The sequence below is a fragment of the Pongo abelii genome, chromosome X, assembly GCF_028885655.2.
Source record: "Pongo abelii isolate AG06213 chromosome X, NHGRI_mPonAbe1-v2.0_pri, whole genome shotgun sequence".
NCBI classification, from domain to species: Eukaryota; Metazoa; Chordata; class Mammalia; order Primates; family Hominidae; genus Pongo; species Pongo abelii.
In genome coordinates this window covers 136,134,213-136,146,996 of record NC_072008.2, presented here as the reverse complement: position 1 = coordinate 136,146,996, position 12,784 = coordinate 136,134,213, and the positions used below count along the sequence as shown (strand labels likewise).

Below are 12,784 nucleotides of genomic sequence, written 5' to 3'. Positions count from 1 at the left end.
CCTAGGTTCAAGTGATTCTCCTGCCTCAGCCTCCCGAGTAGCTGGGATTACAGGCACCTGCCACCACGCCCAGCTAATTTTTGTATTTTTAGTAGAGACGGGGTTTCACTGTATTGGCCAGGCTGGTCTCGAACTCCTGACCTCGTGATCCGCCCACCTCGGCCTCCCAAAGTGCTGGGATTACAAGCGTGAGCCACCGCACCTGGCCGTCCTGTGTTTTCTCCATGCTGGAAAAATCAGTTTGACACTCAGGAAACAAGTCTCAAGGACATATAGATCTCTTAACCATTTAGGATCCCTGGGTGCCTCAATTGTGAAGTTGTGTTTTTGGAAAAGGGCTTTTGGGAGTATGGAAAAACAGGAAATCACAAAACCTACAGAAATGAACTTGCTAGTTTAGCTACTATTCAATGCTGGTCTGTGGTGTTTGAGGTTACTCATTTATGATTAAGCAACCTAAAATAAATGGAATCTGGCTAAAGCTTTTTTTTAAAAAAAACTCTAAGTTTATTATTTCATTTTATTTATTTATTTATTTTTAAGTAGAGACGGGGTTTCACCATGTTGGCCAGGCTGGTCTCAAACTCCTGGTCTCAAGTGATCCACCTACCTTGGCCTCCCAAGGTGCTGGGATTACAGATGGGAGCCACTGCGCCTGCCCTGGCTAAAATTTCTTTGCAAATAATTATTTAAAATGTTCGGTTAGCCCGGCACGATGGTGCATGCCTGTAGTCCCAGCTATTCTGGAGGCTAAGGTGGAAGGATCACTTGATGCCAGGAGTTTGAGTCTAGTCTGGGCAACATACTGATACCTTTTCATTTAAAAAAAATTTTAATAGTAATAAGAATGTTCAGTCAATATCAATAGAATTAGGAAGAATTTCTATTTCCTTCATTCATTAATTCAACAAATATTTATTGAGCAAACATCTATGCATCGTCAGGCATTGTTGCACAGGTCAAACTGGCTTCTTAAGAATGAAATCCTAAGTGTGAGGAAGAAATTGCATTGTATGTGTGGTCTGACTGCAGAAAACCTAAAATAAGTAAACTGGTGCCATGATGAAAAGTCAAGGAGTAAGTTGGCTTTTCCATGTTAGTAAGACAAGTGAAAAGGCATGTTTCAGTCACGATGTAATATTTCCTAAAATTTTGAAGCTATGGGGAGAAAGGTTTGGGAGGAATTTCATAGGGAAAAGAAAATCGGGGGAGGGGGAATGTAAACAGACAATACTTAGTACGTTTTACAAAATTGAAGTCACTTTGTAGGTATGTAAAAAGTTTTAAAAGTTGGTTTATTAATGAGAGTAGTGTATTACATTTCTTTTCAAGCAGTAGTTTAAATATTAACCAGTTTACTTTTTTTTAAAGTCAATTTACTCTTCCAGCCTGGGCAACATGGTGAAACCTCGTATCTACAAAAAATAGAAAAATCAGCTGGGCATTGGTGGCTCATGCCTGTAGTCCCAGCTACACAGGAGGCTGAGGCTGGTGAATCGCTTGAGCCCAGGAAGCATAGGTTGCAGTGAGCCGAGATTGTGCCACTGCACTCCAGCTTGGGGACAGAGTGAGACCCTGTCTCAAAAAAAAAAAAAAGTCAATTTACTTTTAAATGCTTTTTTCTTTTTTTTTTTTTTGGCAAATTGAGACAAAAGCTGCTGAACTTTCCTAAATCTACACTGTTAGTATTATCAGTTTGTGAAAAGCAAGCAGAAAGAGAATAAACATGAGTATGATATTAAAACAAATTTGTTATAATGTCTGTATTTAGGGTCTTCTGGAGGAATAAACAGAATTTTAAAAAAAAAAAGGAAAACAAAAACAAAAAACCATTTATTTTTAGTAAATGAACCAGGGGTAGAGGTGGAGGACAAACTAAATTCATTGAACTAAATCATGTGGAACTTTTCCTAACCAGTTTCATTTTCTAAGCTCTGAGAGTTACCACTTTCTACTTCTGATGGTTCATTATTTTTGTAAGCTTGTGAAAATCAGAAGCTTGTCCAGATTGAGATAAGTTTCTGCCCCGCTCACGTTTTTATTTTCATGATTTGTCATTATTTCCAAATCTCAACCATTTTATTTCATGTGGTGATGAAGAGTTCTAAAAGCAGGTAAGAAGAACAGTAAAGAAAAATACATTTCCTTTTCTAAGAGTGTAGATCTAAAGTCTCTTATTTATAATTCAGAAATTGAAAATGTAGAATGACCAAAATTTAAGACTATCAAGTTTTCATAACTCATTTGCCAGTAAAACCTGATCTGAACTGGAGAGAGGCTACTTTATAATCTTTTTAAAATATCACTTAGCGTGATTGGTCATATTAATATGTTTAACTATGAATTGCTGCCCTTTACCTTGCTAGGTGTCACTATGTGGTATATGCCCCGTATACTTAAGACCAGATAATTCAAAGTTCTAAAATATACATGGTCCCCAGGATTTCAGATGAGAGACCACAGATCCACATTGGGCTTGTTTTTACCCGTCTGTGGCCTAACATTATGAAAGCAAGGGGGAAATTCCTTCTCTAATCTCTACAAGTATACATGGGATGCTACTACCAGTGTCCATTCTGTTTGTCTTTTAAAGCCTAGACAGGACAGGGACATATGTATCAGCCTCTAGACTAAGCTTGTCCAACCTGCAGCCCAACACAAATTTGTAAACTTTCTTAAAACGTTATGAGATTTCTTTGTGATTTTTTTTTTTTTTTTTTTTTTAGCTCATCAGCTATGGTTAATGTTAGTGTATTTTATATGTGGCCCAGGACAATTCTTCTTCTTCCCATGTGGCTCGGGGAAGCCAAAAGATAGGATGTACCTGCTCTAGACAGATGGTTCTCAATGTGTGGTCCCCACCCTAACAGCAGCAGCAGCAACAGCAGCATCCCCTGGGAACTTGTTAGAAATGCACATTCGTGAGCCCCATCCCAGATCTATTGAATCAGAACCTCTGGGCCTGGGGCCTGGCCAGCTTTGTTTTATAAAACCTTCAGGGCATTCGGATACACTCTCAAGTTTGAAAACCACTGCTCTAGATCGGGGTCTGCCAACTACAGCCACAGGCCAAAGCCAGTCAGTCACCTGCTTTTGTATGCCCCAGGAGCCATGAGTGGGTTTTGCATTTTTTTTTCTTTTTTCTTTTTTTCTTTTTTTTTTCTTTGAGATGGAGTTTCGCTCTTGTTGCCCAGGCTGGAGTGCGATGGCACAATCTCGGCTCACTGCAACCTCCGCCTCCTGGGTTCAAGCGATTCTCCTGCCTCAGCCTCCCGAGTAGCTGGGATTACAGGCATGCGCCACCACGCCCAGCTAATTTTTTGTATTTTTAGTAGAAACAGGGTTTCTCCATGTTGGTCAGGCTGGTCTCTAACTCCCGACCTCAGGTGATTCACCCTCCTCGGCCTTCCAAAGTGCTGGGATTACAGGCGTGAGCCACTGCGCCCGGTCTTTTTTCTTTTTTCTTTTCTTTTCTTTTCTTTTCTTTTTTTTTTTTTTTTTGAGACGGAGTCTCACTCTGTCGCCAGGCTGGAGTGCAGTGGCGTGATCTCGGCTCACTGCAACCTCCGCCTCCCGGGTTCAAGCGATTCTCCTGCCTCAGCCTCCCAAGTAGCTGGGACTACAAGCATGCCCTACCACACCTGCCCAGCTAATTTTTAACGGGGTTTCACCATGTTGGCCAGGATGGTCTCAATCTCTCGACCTCGTTATCTGCCCGCCTAGGCCTCCCAAAGTGCTGGGATTACAGGCGTGAGCCACCGCACCTGGCCTACATTTTTTAAATGGCTGGAAAAAAAAAAAAGACAATTTCGTGACACATGAAAACTATATAAAATTTAAACTTCAGTGTCCATAAAGTTTTATTGGAACATGGCCACATCCATTCATTTATGTATTGTCTTTGGCTGCTTTTATGCAGCATCAGCGGAATTGAGTAGTTGCAGCAGACACCAAATGGCCCAGAAAGCTGAAAATATTTGCCATCTGGTTCTTTGCAGAAAAAATTTGCTGCTGTAGGTTGATAGTCAACAAACACGAGGAGTAATCACAGAATAATCAGAGACTGAGACCTTCCTTTATCTGAAAATGTCAGCGTCTCCCTAGGAAAAGAAATCTACAGAACTCTTATATTTCTGTGTACGGGTGCTGTTACGATCATCACATCATTACATAGCTCTGCATAGTTTTACATCAAAATAACCTTTGTATTATTTTGGAGGAGTAAGAGTCAAGGAGTTGCTGGACACTTTAAATTTTGTCATTATAAAAAATATTTCATAGTCCAAAATTTTTTAGTTCTTTGGGGGAGAGAAACTCATTAAAATTTTTTCTTTCTGATTTTCTTCTGAGCTTTAACATTTCTGTATTCCAGGACACATTACCTTTCATGCAAGATTGAACTGTGTCCTGGTTAGAGTGTGTTGCGTTTTATTTTGTGCAAGATTGGAACCATCTAGATTACTCCTTAAATGGTTGTTATAATGTCCCAGGTAGCCCATGGTTAACTTTGTGTATCTACCTATTCAGTCATCTCTCTGTGTTTACTTAATTTATGGGAAAGACATGAAGGGAGAGGTATTTGATGAACTGTTCATGTTTTTCATGATCTTTTCTGGAAGCTGAAAATTTTCTCACTGGACAGCATTAAATTTTACTCTTAAAAACTTCAGCAGCTTAAGAGTGTTCATTCAGCTGTCTGTAGTATTTATGTATGCAGTTTTGATGATATTTTTCTTGATCATTTAACGGTGAATATCCGTGGGCAATAAGTCTTGTACAGTGCATTGACATTTAATCATAAATATGTATTAACTATTTTATTTTTGTATGTGTGTGTCTTAATAAATTATGTTTCTTAGGCAATTTGTTCCAGCGATGGCATGTTCCTCTAGAACTCCAGATGACAAGACAAATGGCTAGCTCTGGTGCATCAGGGGGCAAAATCGATAATTCTGTGTTAGTCCTTATTGTGGGCTTATCAACAGTAGGAGCTGGTGCCTATGTAAGTAGAAAAGCAGCGTGTATAAAGAAGCTGCCAAACAGCTCCCATTAATAGACTCAATAGTACTCTGCTTTAAAACTTTTGCAACTAATTCCCCTTTCTCCTTTTGGAAAAATTTTCAAAAAGCTTTCTCTTAAGTGCCTGCTGCCTAATATCTTATGGGAGCCAATTCTGGAATGACTGAAATTTAATCTCATGTTGATTGATTTCTGCTCTTTTCACTTGTCTTTTTCTTCTTTACCTGAAAGCCACTGTGTTTTCCTAGATTCGAGTAACCCACAAAATTGTACCTGTTTTCTTGGATGTCACACACTAACCTGTGAATAAAGTCAAAATCCATTGCAGCTCCTTAGCACAATATTTTATTTTGACCTATTTGTCAGACATTTTATTTCCTCAGCTTGGGGTTCACATTAAAAAACAACAGCCTTCAATCAAAAATATTAAGTGTTCCTAAAAGGAAAGCTATCCCTGAATCTCACCCAAAGACTAAATTACAGAAGCAGGGCTAGTATCACTGATTTTAGAATGGAGTTTGTTTGAGGTGAGAAATATGGTGTTTAATTGCTATGTAGTATTAGCACCATTGTATCTCCTTAAATGAACTCCGATCAGCTTAGCAGGTCACAGAGGAATTATTTTGTGGGTGTTTTTTTCCTAACTTGGCAGGGTTTACTGTGACTAAGCTGATCAGTCTAAAGTTGGATCCTGTAAGGCTGAATGAACCAACTTAGATAACACCTAGTAACACCCTTGATTGAAGGAAGCTGTTTGTTTTACTTATTAAGCCATTACAAGTTTAGGGGGTTTTTTCTACATTGGTAAGACAATGAATTTATCTTTGTTCCTTGGTTGCTAGGTTAAAGAAAGGGACATGAAAATTATTTGAAGCTACCTATATCCTCATCCCCTGATGTGACTCCCAACGGACAAGAAAAGTAGATAGTTCTTGCCTATTGTGAGTCAAATCAGATTAAGAAATAGGTGAGAGCTGTCTGATAATGTGGTTTGATGAAATGCACATTCTGCAATCCTGGAGCAGCATTTTTTTCTTTTTCCTTTTTTAGCACAGGGTAACCAAAACTGCTTCCCTGCCTTTGTATTGAATGTTTCTTCATTAATACTTAGTACTCTATTTCCTTTTGTTTCTCTCTTGGCCTTATCTTTACCTACAGTTGTGCAGTCTCATCACCTAGGATCCCCTTCTAGATCACTAGCATCTACAGGTGCTTCTGGGAAAGATGGCAGCAACCTAGTGTACTTCTTAATTGTAGGAGCAACAGTCACTGGGGCAGGAGTTTATTATGTAAGATGCTTACACTAAAACATATTTTGGGGTAGGGTGGGTGAGACCATGGCACTAATGAAAACTTGATACATTAGAATATAGTAAAATATTCACAGCATGTGCTTTCTCTAGGTGTTTATTAAAGGGACATTGTCAGTCACTAGAGAGTCCTCAAATCTCATTCTTCAAACTGTTGAAGTCCTACCAGATATAGCTAAAGCCACAAGTCTAATGATGATCACAAATCCTCATCATTAACTCTTTCTTTGAAACTTTTGCCAATTTTATAATGATTTTGTGTGATACCAAATTATATTGTGCTTTAGTGCTGCATATCTAACAAGACAGTTTCAGAGTAAATGTTAAATAAGCAAATAAAGGTAATGTGAACATCATCCATTTTTGAATCATTTTAGGTAAAATGTAATGTTTGTGTTTTGTGGGAAACGATCAACCAGACTTTGACTGTGAAAAGGCATTTTGTTGAATGCTTCTGAGGAGATCCAAAAAGCCATAGAAATTGCAATATTCTCCCCATCCACCTTTCTACCCACAGCCTCTATTTCAAAGTAAATTCATTTGGCAGTGTCCCTTTGTAATCTCTAATTTGGTCAAACTAGTGGCTGAAGCGGTACAAGCTAACACATTCATGTAGATTGCTTTCTTTAATGCCTCTCATTCGTAGTTCAGATACTACCCTCTGAGCCTTACTTTTTCCATTTCATATCTCTCAACTTTTCCCATCAGTTCCACCCCATTCATTCAAAAATAGATTTAAAGCCTTTGTGTTCAGTATGTTGGTAACAATTTAAACCTGATAAATTCCTGGTCTGTGTTGCTGTACCAGAGTTGGATGGCCTCCACAGAGTTGACCATGCAAATTTTCTTGATGCCAAGCTATAAGACAGGGCTGGTCACTGTTCCTTTCTCCTGCCTTAGAAATATCTAAGAAGCACAAGTTCCTCTCAAGTCATTCATTTAAATGCCTCATTGTACTCTGTGTTTATCCAACACTGGTAATAATAAAGCTACTGTATTATAAAGTGGTTCCAGGTTAAATGATAAGCTTTTGTCTACCTACAACTGTTATTGAACTGTTATGTACAGTTTTGTTTTAGGTTCTAAATTATTGAAAACTTGATCTGAGGTGGCTTAGTTTTTTTGTCCGAAATTGGTATTAGTCTCAAGAGAACTATGAACTTAAAATCAGTGTGCAGATTTGATGAGATATAGCTGTAAGTTGTTGAACGTTTGTATTAGTTTCTTGGGCTGCCATAACAAAACACCACCGACTGAGTGGCTTAAACAACAGAGGTTTATTTTCTCATAGTTCTGAAGGCTGGAAAGGCCAAGATCAAGGTCACACAGGGTTCAGTTTCTGGTGAGGGCTCTCTTCTTAGCTTTCAGACAGCCACCCTCTTGCTGTGTCCTCACATGGTTTTGGGGGGTGGGGGACGGAGAGGGAGAAAGAATGAGCAGGGAACTCCAGTGTCTTCCCCTTCCTGTATGAGCTCCAGCCCTATCTGATTAGGGCCCCACCCTTAAGACTTCATTCAACCATTATCACCTCCCCAACGCCCCATTGCCAAATACCATCACATAGGGGGTTAAGGCTTCAATATAGGAATAGGAAACATTCAGTCCATAACAGTGAACAGTGTTTCTTCGTAACTTTTTTCTCTCATTTGAAGAAATGTTCCTAACTTAAGTATAACTATTACTTTGGCAACTCCTGTATTGGGAGCTCTTTACCTCCCTCCCATTTTACCCTCCAAAAAGAAGGGAGTAAACTGTCGACTTTTTTTTTTTTTTTTTTGAAACGGAGTTTCTCTGTGTCGCCCAGGCTGGAGTGCAGTGGCGCGATCTCGGCTAACTGAAACCTCCGCCTCCCGGGTTCATGCCATTTTCCTGCCTCAGCCTCCTGAGGAGTAGCTGGGACTACAGGCGCCTGCCACCATGCCCGGCTAATTTTTTTTTTTTTTTTTTTTGTAGAGATGGGGTTTCACCGTGTTAGCCAGGATGGTCTCTATCTCCTGACCTCAGGTGATCTACCCGCCTCAGCCTCCCAAAGTGCTGGGATTACAGGCATGAGCCACCGTGCCCAGCCTAAACTGCCGACTTTTAAAAATTTTTACCATGATCTGCAGTGAAAAATACATTTCTTTTACAACCCATTTTATGACTACAAATACATAAAACAGAAACAAAGCTTCAAAAACTATTAACTAGGTATCATACACTTACTCTAGCTTCTGTTCTCTTCTGTTTGTGTTTGCGTCTAATGCTGGTTGCAGCCTACTAAATTGACTTCACAGCCCACTAATGGCATGCAACCACAGTTTGAAAAACACTGATTTCAACAGTGCTTCTGCTGCTTGGATTGTAAATATGAACTTCTGATTCACATTGTTGTGAGAGTTTTTCCTCTTTTTGCTGGTAACTTTCACTAGGACCTGAGGCAGATCCCCAAATCTCAGTCCTCTATTTTTTGTTGGTGGGCAGAGCCAAAGTGGCCTTTAGAATATTTAATGAGATTTAGTATTTGGGCCCTTTACTATTGTTAAACTATAGGATTGCATTGCTTCACTCAGAAAATGACCTGTTTCCTTTCAAATCCCATTAAGTTGAATAAATGCCACCATATTCATCTGTTTAGAAAAGTTGTCTTCACTAATATTTTTCACAAATTTGTCATCTTTCTTAACCGGACATGTATTCATGTCATTAATTGGAAATCTGTGCAAACTAGGAGTACAGAAACCCTTGGTGGAAAGGTAAAGAAATAAATACATTTATATATATATCAGACAGATCGACCTCATTCTTGCCCTTTCCCCACTAAACCTCTAGATATTTCTTGGTCTGCTCTTCCCTTCATGTGTGAGCCATTAGCAAGTGTGAGCTGGGCTTAGGCTATTTTGGGATATTTCTGTCAATGAACATGGCCCCTGTTTATTTCTCTTTTCATTCATGTTGACCAGAGTAAGCCATCTTTTTAGGTAAAACTTTTCTCTTTTTTTTCTTTTCTTTTCTTTTCTCTTTTCTCTTTTCTTTTTTGGAGAAGCTTTCCCCTCTAGGTTTTTTTTTGTTGCGTTTTTGTTTTTGAAACAGAGTCTCGCTCTGTCGCCCAGGCTGGAGTACAGTGGTGCGATCTCGGCTCACTGCAGCCGCCACTTCAGGGGTTCAGGTGATTCTTGTGTCTCAGCCTCCCTAGTAGCTGGGATTACGGGTGTGCCCCACCACACCCAGCTACTTTTTGTATTTTTAATAGAGACGGGTTTGCTCTGTTGGCCAGGCTAGTCTCGAACTCCTGGCCTCAGGTGATCCCCACAACTTGGCCTCCCAAAGTGCTGGAATTATAGGCATCAGCCACCGCGCCTGGCTAAAGTCCCTTTCTTAAAAGAAATGTTTTTAAGGTGTGAGTAAATACTCGACTTGTGTATAGTATCTGATACCAAGATAAAAACTCTTCCTGAAATTAATGTTAATTGAATTCATTTATTCGATAAATTTAGTAGTAAATTCAAGGAGTTAACTATTGTCTTTTCGCATACAGTACTTAACTTTCTACTTCATTTGTCACAATGTTAAATGCTTCCAGGTTGAACCCAGCTCTCAGGGTCCAGATTCCTCAATTGCAGCACATTGCCTGATGGGCTGTTCTGGAAGGAAGTCATAGAAGTATTCTTAGAATATGTTTTATGGTGCCAGGTGTGGTGGCTCACGCTTGTAATCCCAGCACTTTGGGAGGCCAAGGTGGGTGGATCACAAGGTCAGGAGTTCGAGACCAGCCTGGCCAACATAGTGAAACCCCACCTCTACTAAAAATACAAAAATTAGCCGGGCATGGTGGCGTGTGCCTGTAGTCCCAGCTACTCAGGAGGCTGAGGCAGCAGAATCGCTTGAACCTGGGAGGCAGAGGTTGTGGTAAGCCGAGATCACGCCACTGCACTCCAGCCTGGGCAACAGAGTGAGACTACATCTCAAAAAAAAAAAAGAATATGTTTTATAATAGTTCCTCTGATTGTCTTTACTTTCTCCTACAATTAATCTGAGATTTCATTTGACATATGTTCACCTAAATTCCTGTTTTGTTGACCCTGTGGGGTACAAAAGAGCAAAAGCATTGTAAGTTTTCTTTTCTTTCTTTTTTTTTTTTTTTTTTTTAAGACAGAGTCTCACTCTATTGCCCAGGCTGGAGTGCAGTGATGTGATCTCAGCTCACTGCAACCTCCGCCTCCTGGGTTCAAGCAATTCTCATGCCTCAACCTCCCAAGTAGCTGGGACTACAGGCGTGCATCACCTCACCCAGCTAATTTTTGTATTTTTAGTAGAGATGGGGTTTCACCATGTTGGCCGGGCTGGTCTCAAACTCCTCACCTCAGGTGATCTGCCCACCTCAGCCTCCCAAAGTGCTGGGATTACAGGTGTGAGTCACCGTGTCCGGCCAAAAGCATCGTAATGTCAAGTCATTCTTGCCTACCTTTTCTTTAAAAAGTCTCCAATAAACTCTGGTACTGTATGTTAAAAAAGAACAACACACAACTGGTCATAATGGTAAAATTACCCTTTTCCAATTTGAAAGGATAGAGAAGATAGAATATTTGAAATATAACAGGTGTTTAAGCAAAGTGTTTGACCCCCTAGTAAATATCTGTGTGTAGTTTTTCTGAATAAGATTCCTTCTACCTCGTGAGTTTAGGAAAAGGATAGACCATTGAGGGAATGATGGGTAACTCTCTAAAAATAGAATACAGGCAGCCATGTTTCTGACCACTATGTGAGTACTTAGCAAAAGCCGGAATGTTGACCAGGAAAACTTATGTCCCAGCTTCCTACCCGGGACCCTATAGATTGATTTCACAGCTAGTGTCCAGCGTAGTCCAAACCCCCTTTCTGTGCTTCATATATAGATTAGCCCTTTCTAGCACTTTATTCTTCTAGTATAAAATGATTTTTTCTTTTTTCTTAAACTGTACATTCAGAATAAAATATGGGGAGAATTCTTTACAGAGAGCCTAAAAATCTGAAACTGGAGCATTTTCATCTGCTTACACATATTTTTTCCATACCAAGCATGTGCACGCCCAGTATTTTTTATTTCTTAAGAAAACAACTTTGTCTTAGTGGTTTTGACATAGAGGAACTAACATCAGATAGACAAAAGCTTCTCATTTAATTGAAAGATAATATTACTTACAGTATGAGCTAGCTGTATGGTGAAATAAACTTTCTCCATGTTTGGATCTGCAGGCCTACAAGACTATAAAAGAGGACGAAAAAAGATACAATGAAAGAATTTCAGGGTTAGGGCTGACACCAGAACAGAAACAGGAAAAGGCCGCATTATCTGGTGAGTATTCCCTTAATTCTTGCTATGATTTGAGACTCACAAAGGGAAAGTTATAAACAGTTTGGGTGCTGTGATTTATGGATGTCTTGTAGAAGCAATGGTGGTATGAGATTGCAAGCATCTAGAAAGTATGGTATTACCCTAGAACTGAGAGTGATTTAAAGCATTTGGCTGAAATTTGGGTTTGAGAATAAAGCTAGTGATGATTATGATTGGTTGTTTATCTGTATATTAATATTAGTCTCTTGGCTGGGCACGGTGGCTCACGCCTGTCATCCCAGCACTTTGTGAGGCCAAGACGTGCAGGTCACCTGAGGTCAGGAGCTCAAGACCAGCCTGGCCAACATGGTAAAACCCCATCTATACTAAAAATACAAAAATTAGCCAGGCGTGGTAGTGCACGCCTGTAATCCCTGGTACTCGGGAGGCTGAGGCATGAGAATCGCTTGAACCGAAGCAGTGGAGGTTGCAGTGAGCCGAGATCATGCTGCTGCACTCCAGCTTGGGCGACAGAGCAAGACTCTGTCAAAAAAAAAAAAAAAAAAAAAAAGTCTCTTAAAAGACAAGCTTAGCAAGGAAAACTATTGGAAAAGATGGAAAAGAGATGAAAACCTTTTTTTTTTTTTTTTTTTGAGATGGAGTTTCACTCTTTTTGCCCAGGCTGGAGTGCAGTGGCCCAATCTCATCTCACTGCAACCTCCACCTCCTGGGTTCAAGCGATTCTCCTGCCTCAGCCTCTGGAGTAGCTAGGATTACAGGTGTGCACCACCATGCCCGGCTAATTTTGTATGTTTAGTAGAGACAGGGTTTCACCATGTTGGCCAGGCTGGTCTCAAACCCCTGACCTCAGGTGATCCTCCTGCTTCGGCCTCCCAAAGTGCTGGGATTACAGGTGGTAGCCACCACGCCCAGCTGAAAGCCGGTTTTTAAATGAGGAAATTCCTCTGGTCTGTTTTGTTCCCCTTTTGAGTCTTTGCAGTTTCGAGTTGCTAAAGGTATATTTGCTTTCCTAAAGCACATACCCTAGCCATCACTTCCATTTCACATGATTCGCTTCAATTTTCAGAGAGGAATGTTTTAATCCTTTAATAAGCCCCACAACTCTGGGTGGGCAATTTGTTCTGCTTTTTTCAAAAGCACC

The 12,784-nt window shown here is 40.2% G+C and overlaps 1 protein-coding gene across 2 annotated transcripts in view; it reads left to right on the top strand.

Moving 5' to 3' along the window:
• The window catches only part of AIFM1 (apoptosis inducing factor mitochondria associated 1), a 36,508-nt gene that overhangs the window by 4,456 nt on the left and 19,268 nt on the right, over window positions 1–12,784 (top strand). Inside the window, exons 2-3 of one of the 2 annotated variants that reach the window (XM_024240493.3) lie at window positions 4,860–5,002; window positions 11,544–11,643. In XM_024240493.3, the coding sequence (XP_024096261.1) occupies window positions 4,860–5,002; window positions 11,544–11,643 (243 nt within the window). Of the gene's footprint in view, window positions 1–4,859; window positions 5,003–6,177; window positions 6,309–11,543; window positions 11,644–12,784 lie in introns of both variants that reach the window. The other variant, XM_054545054.2, reaches the window with a different exon arrangement.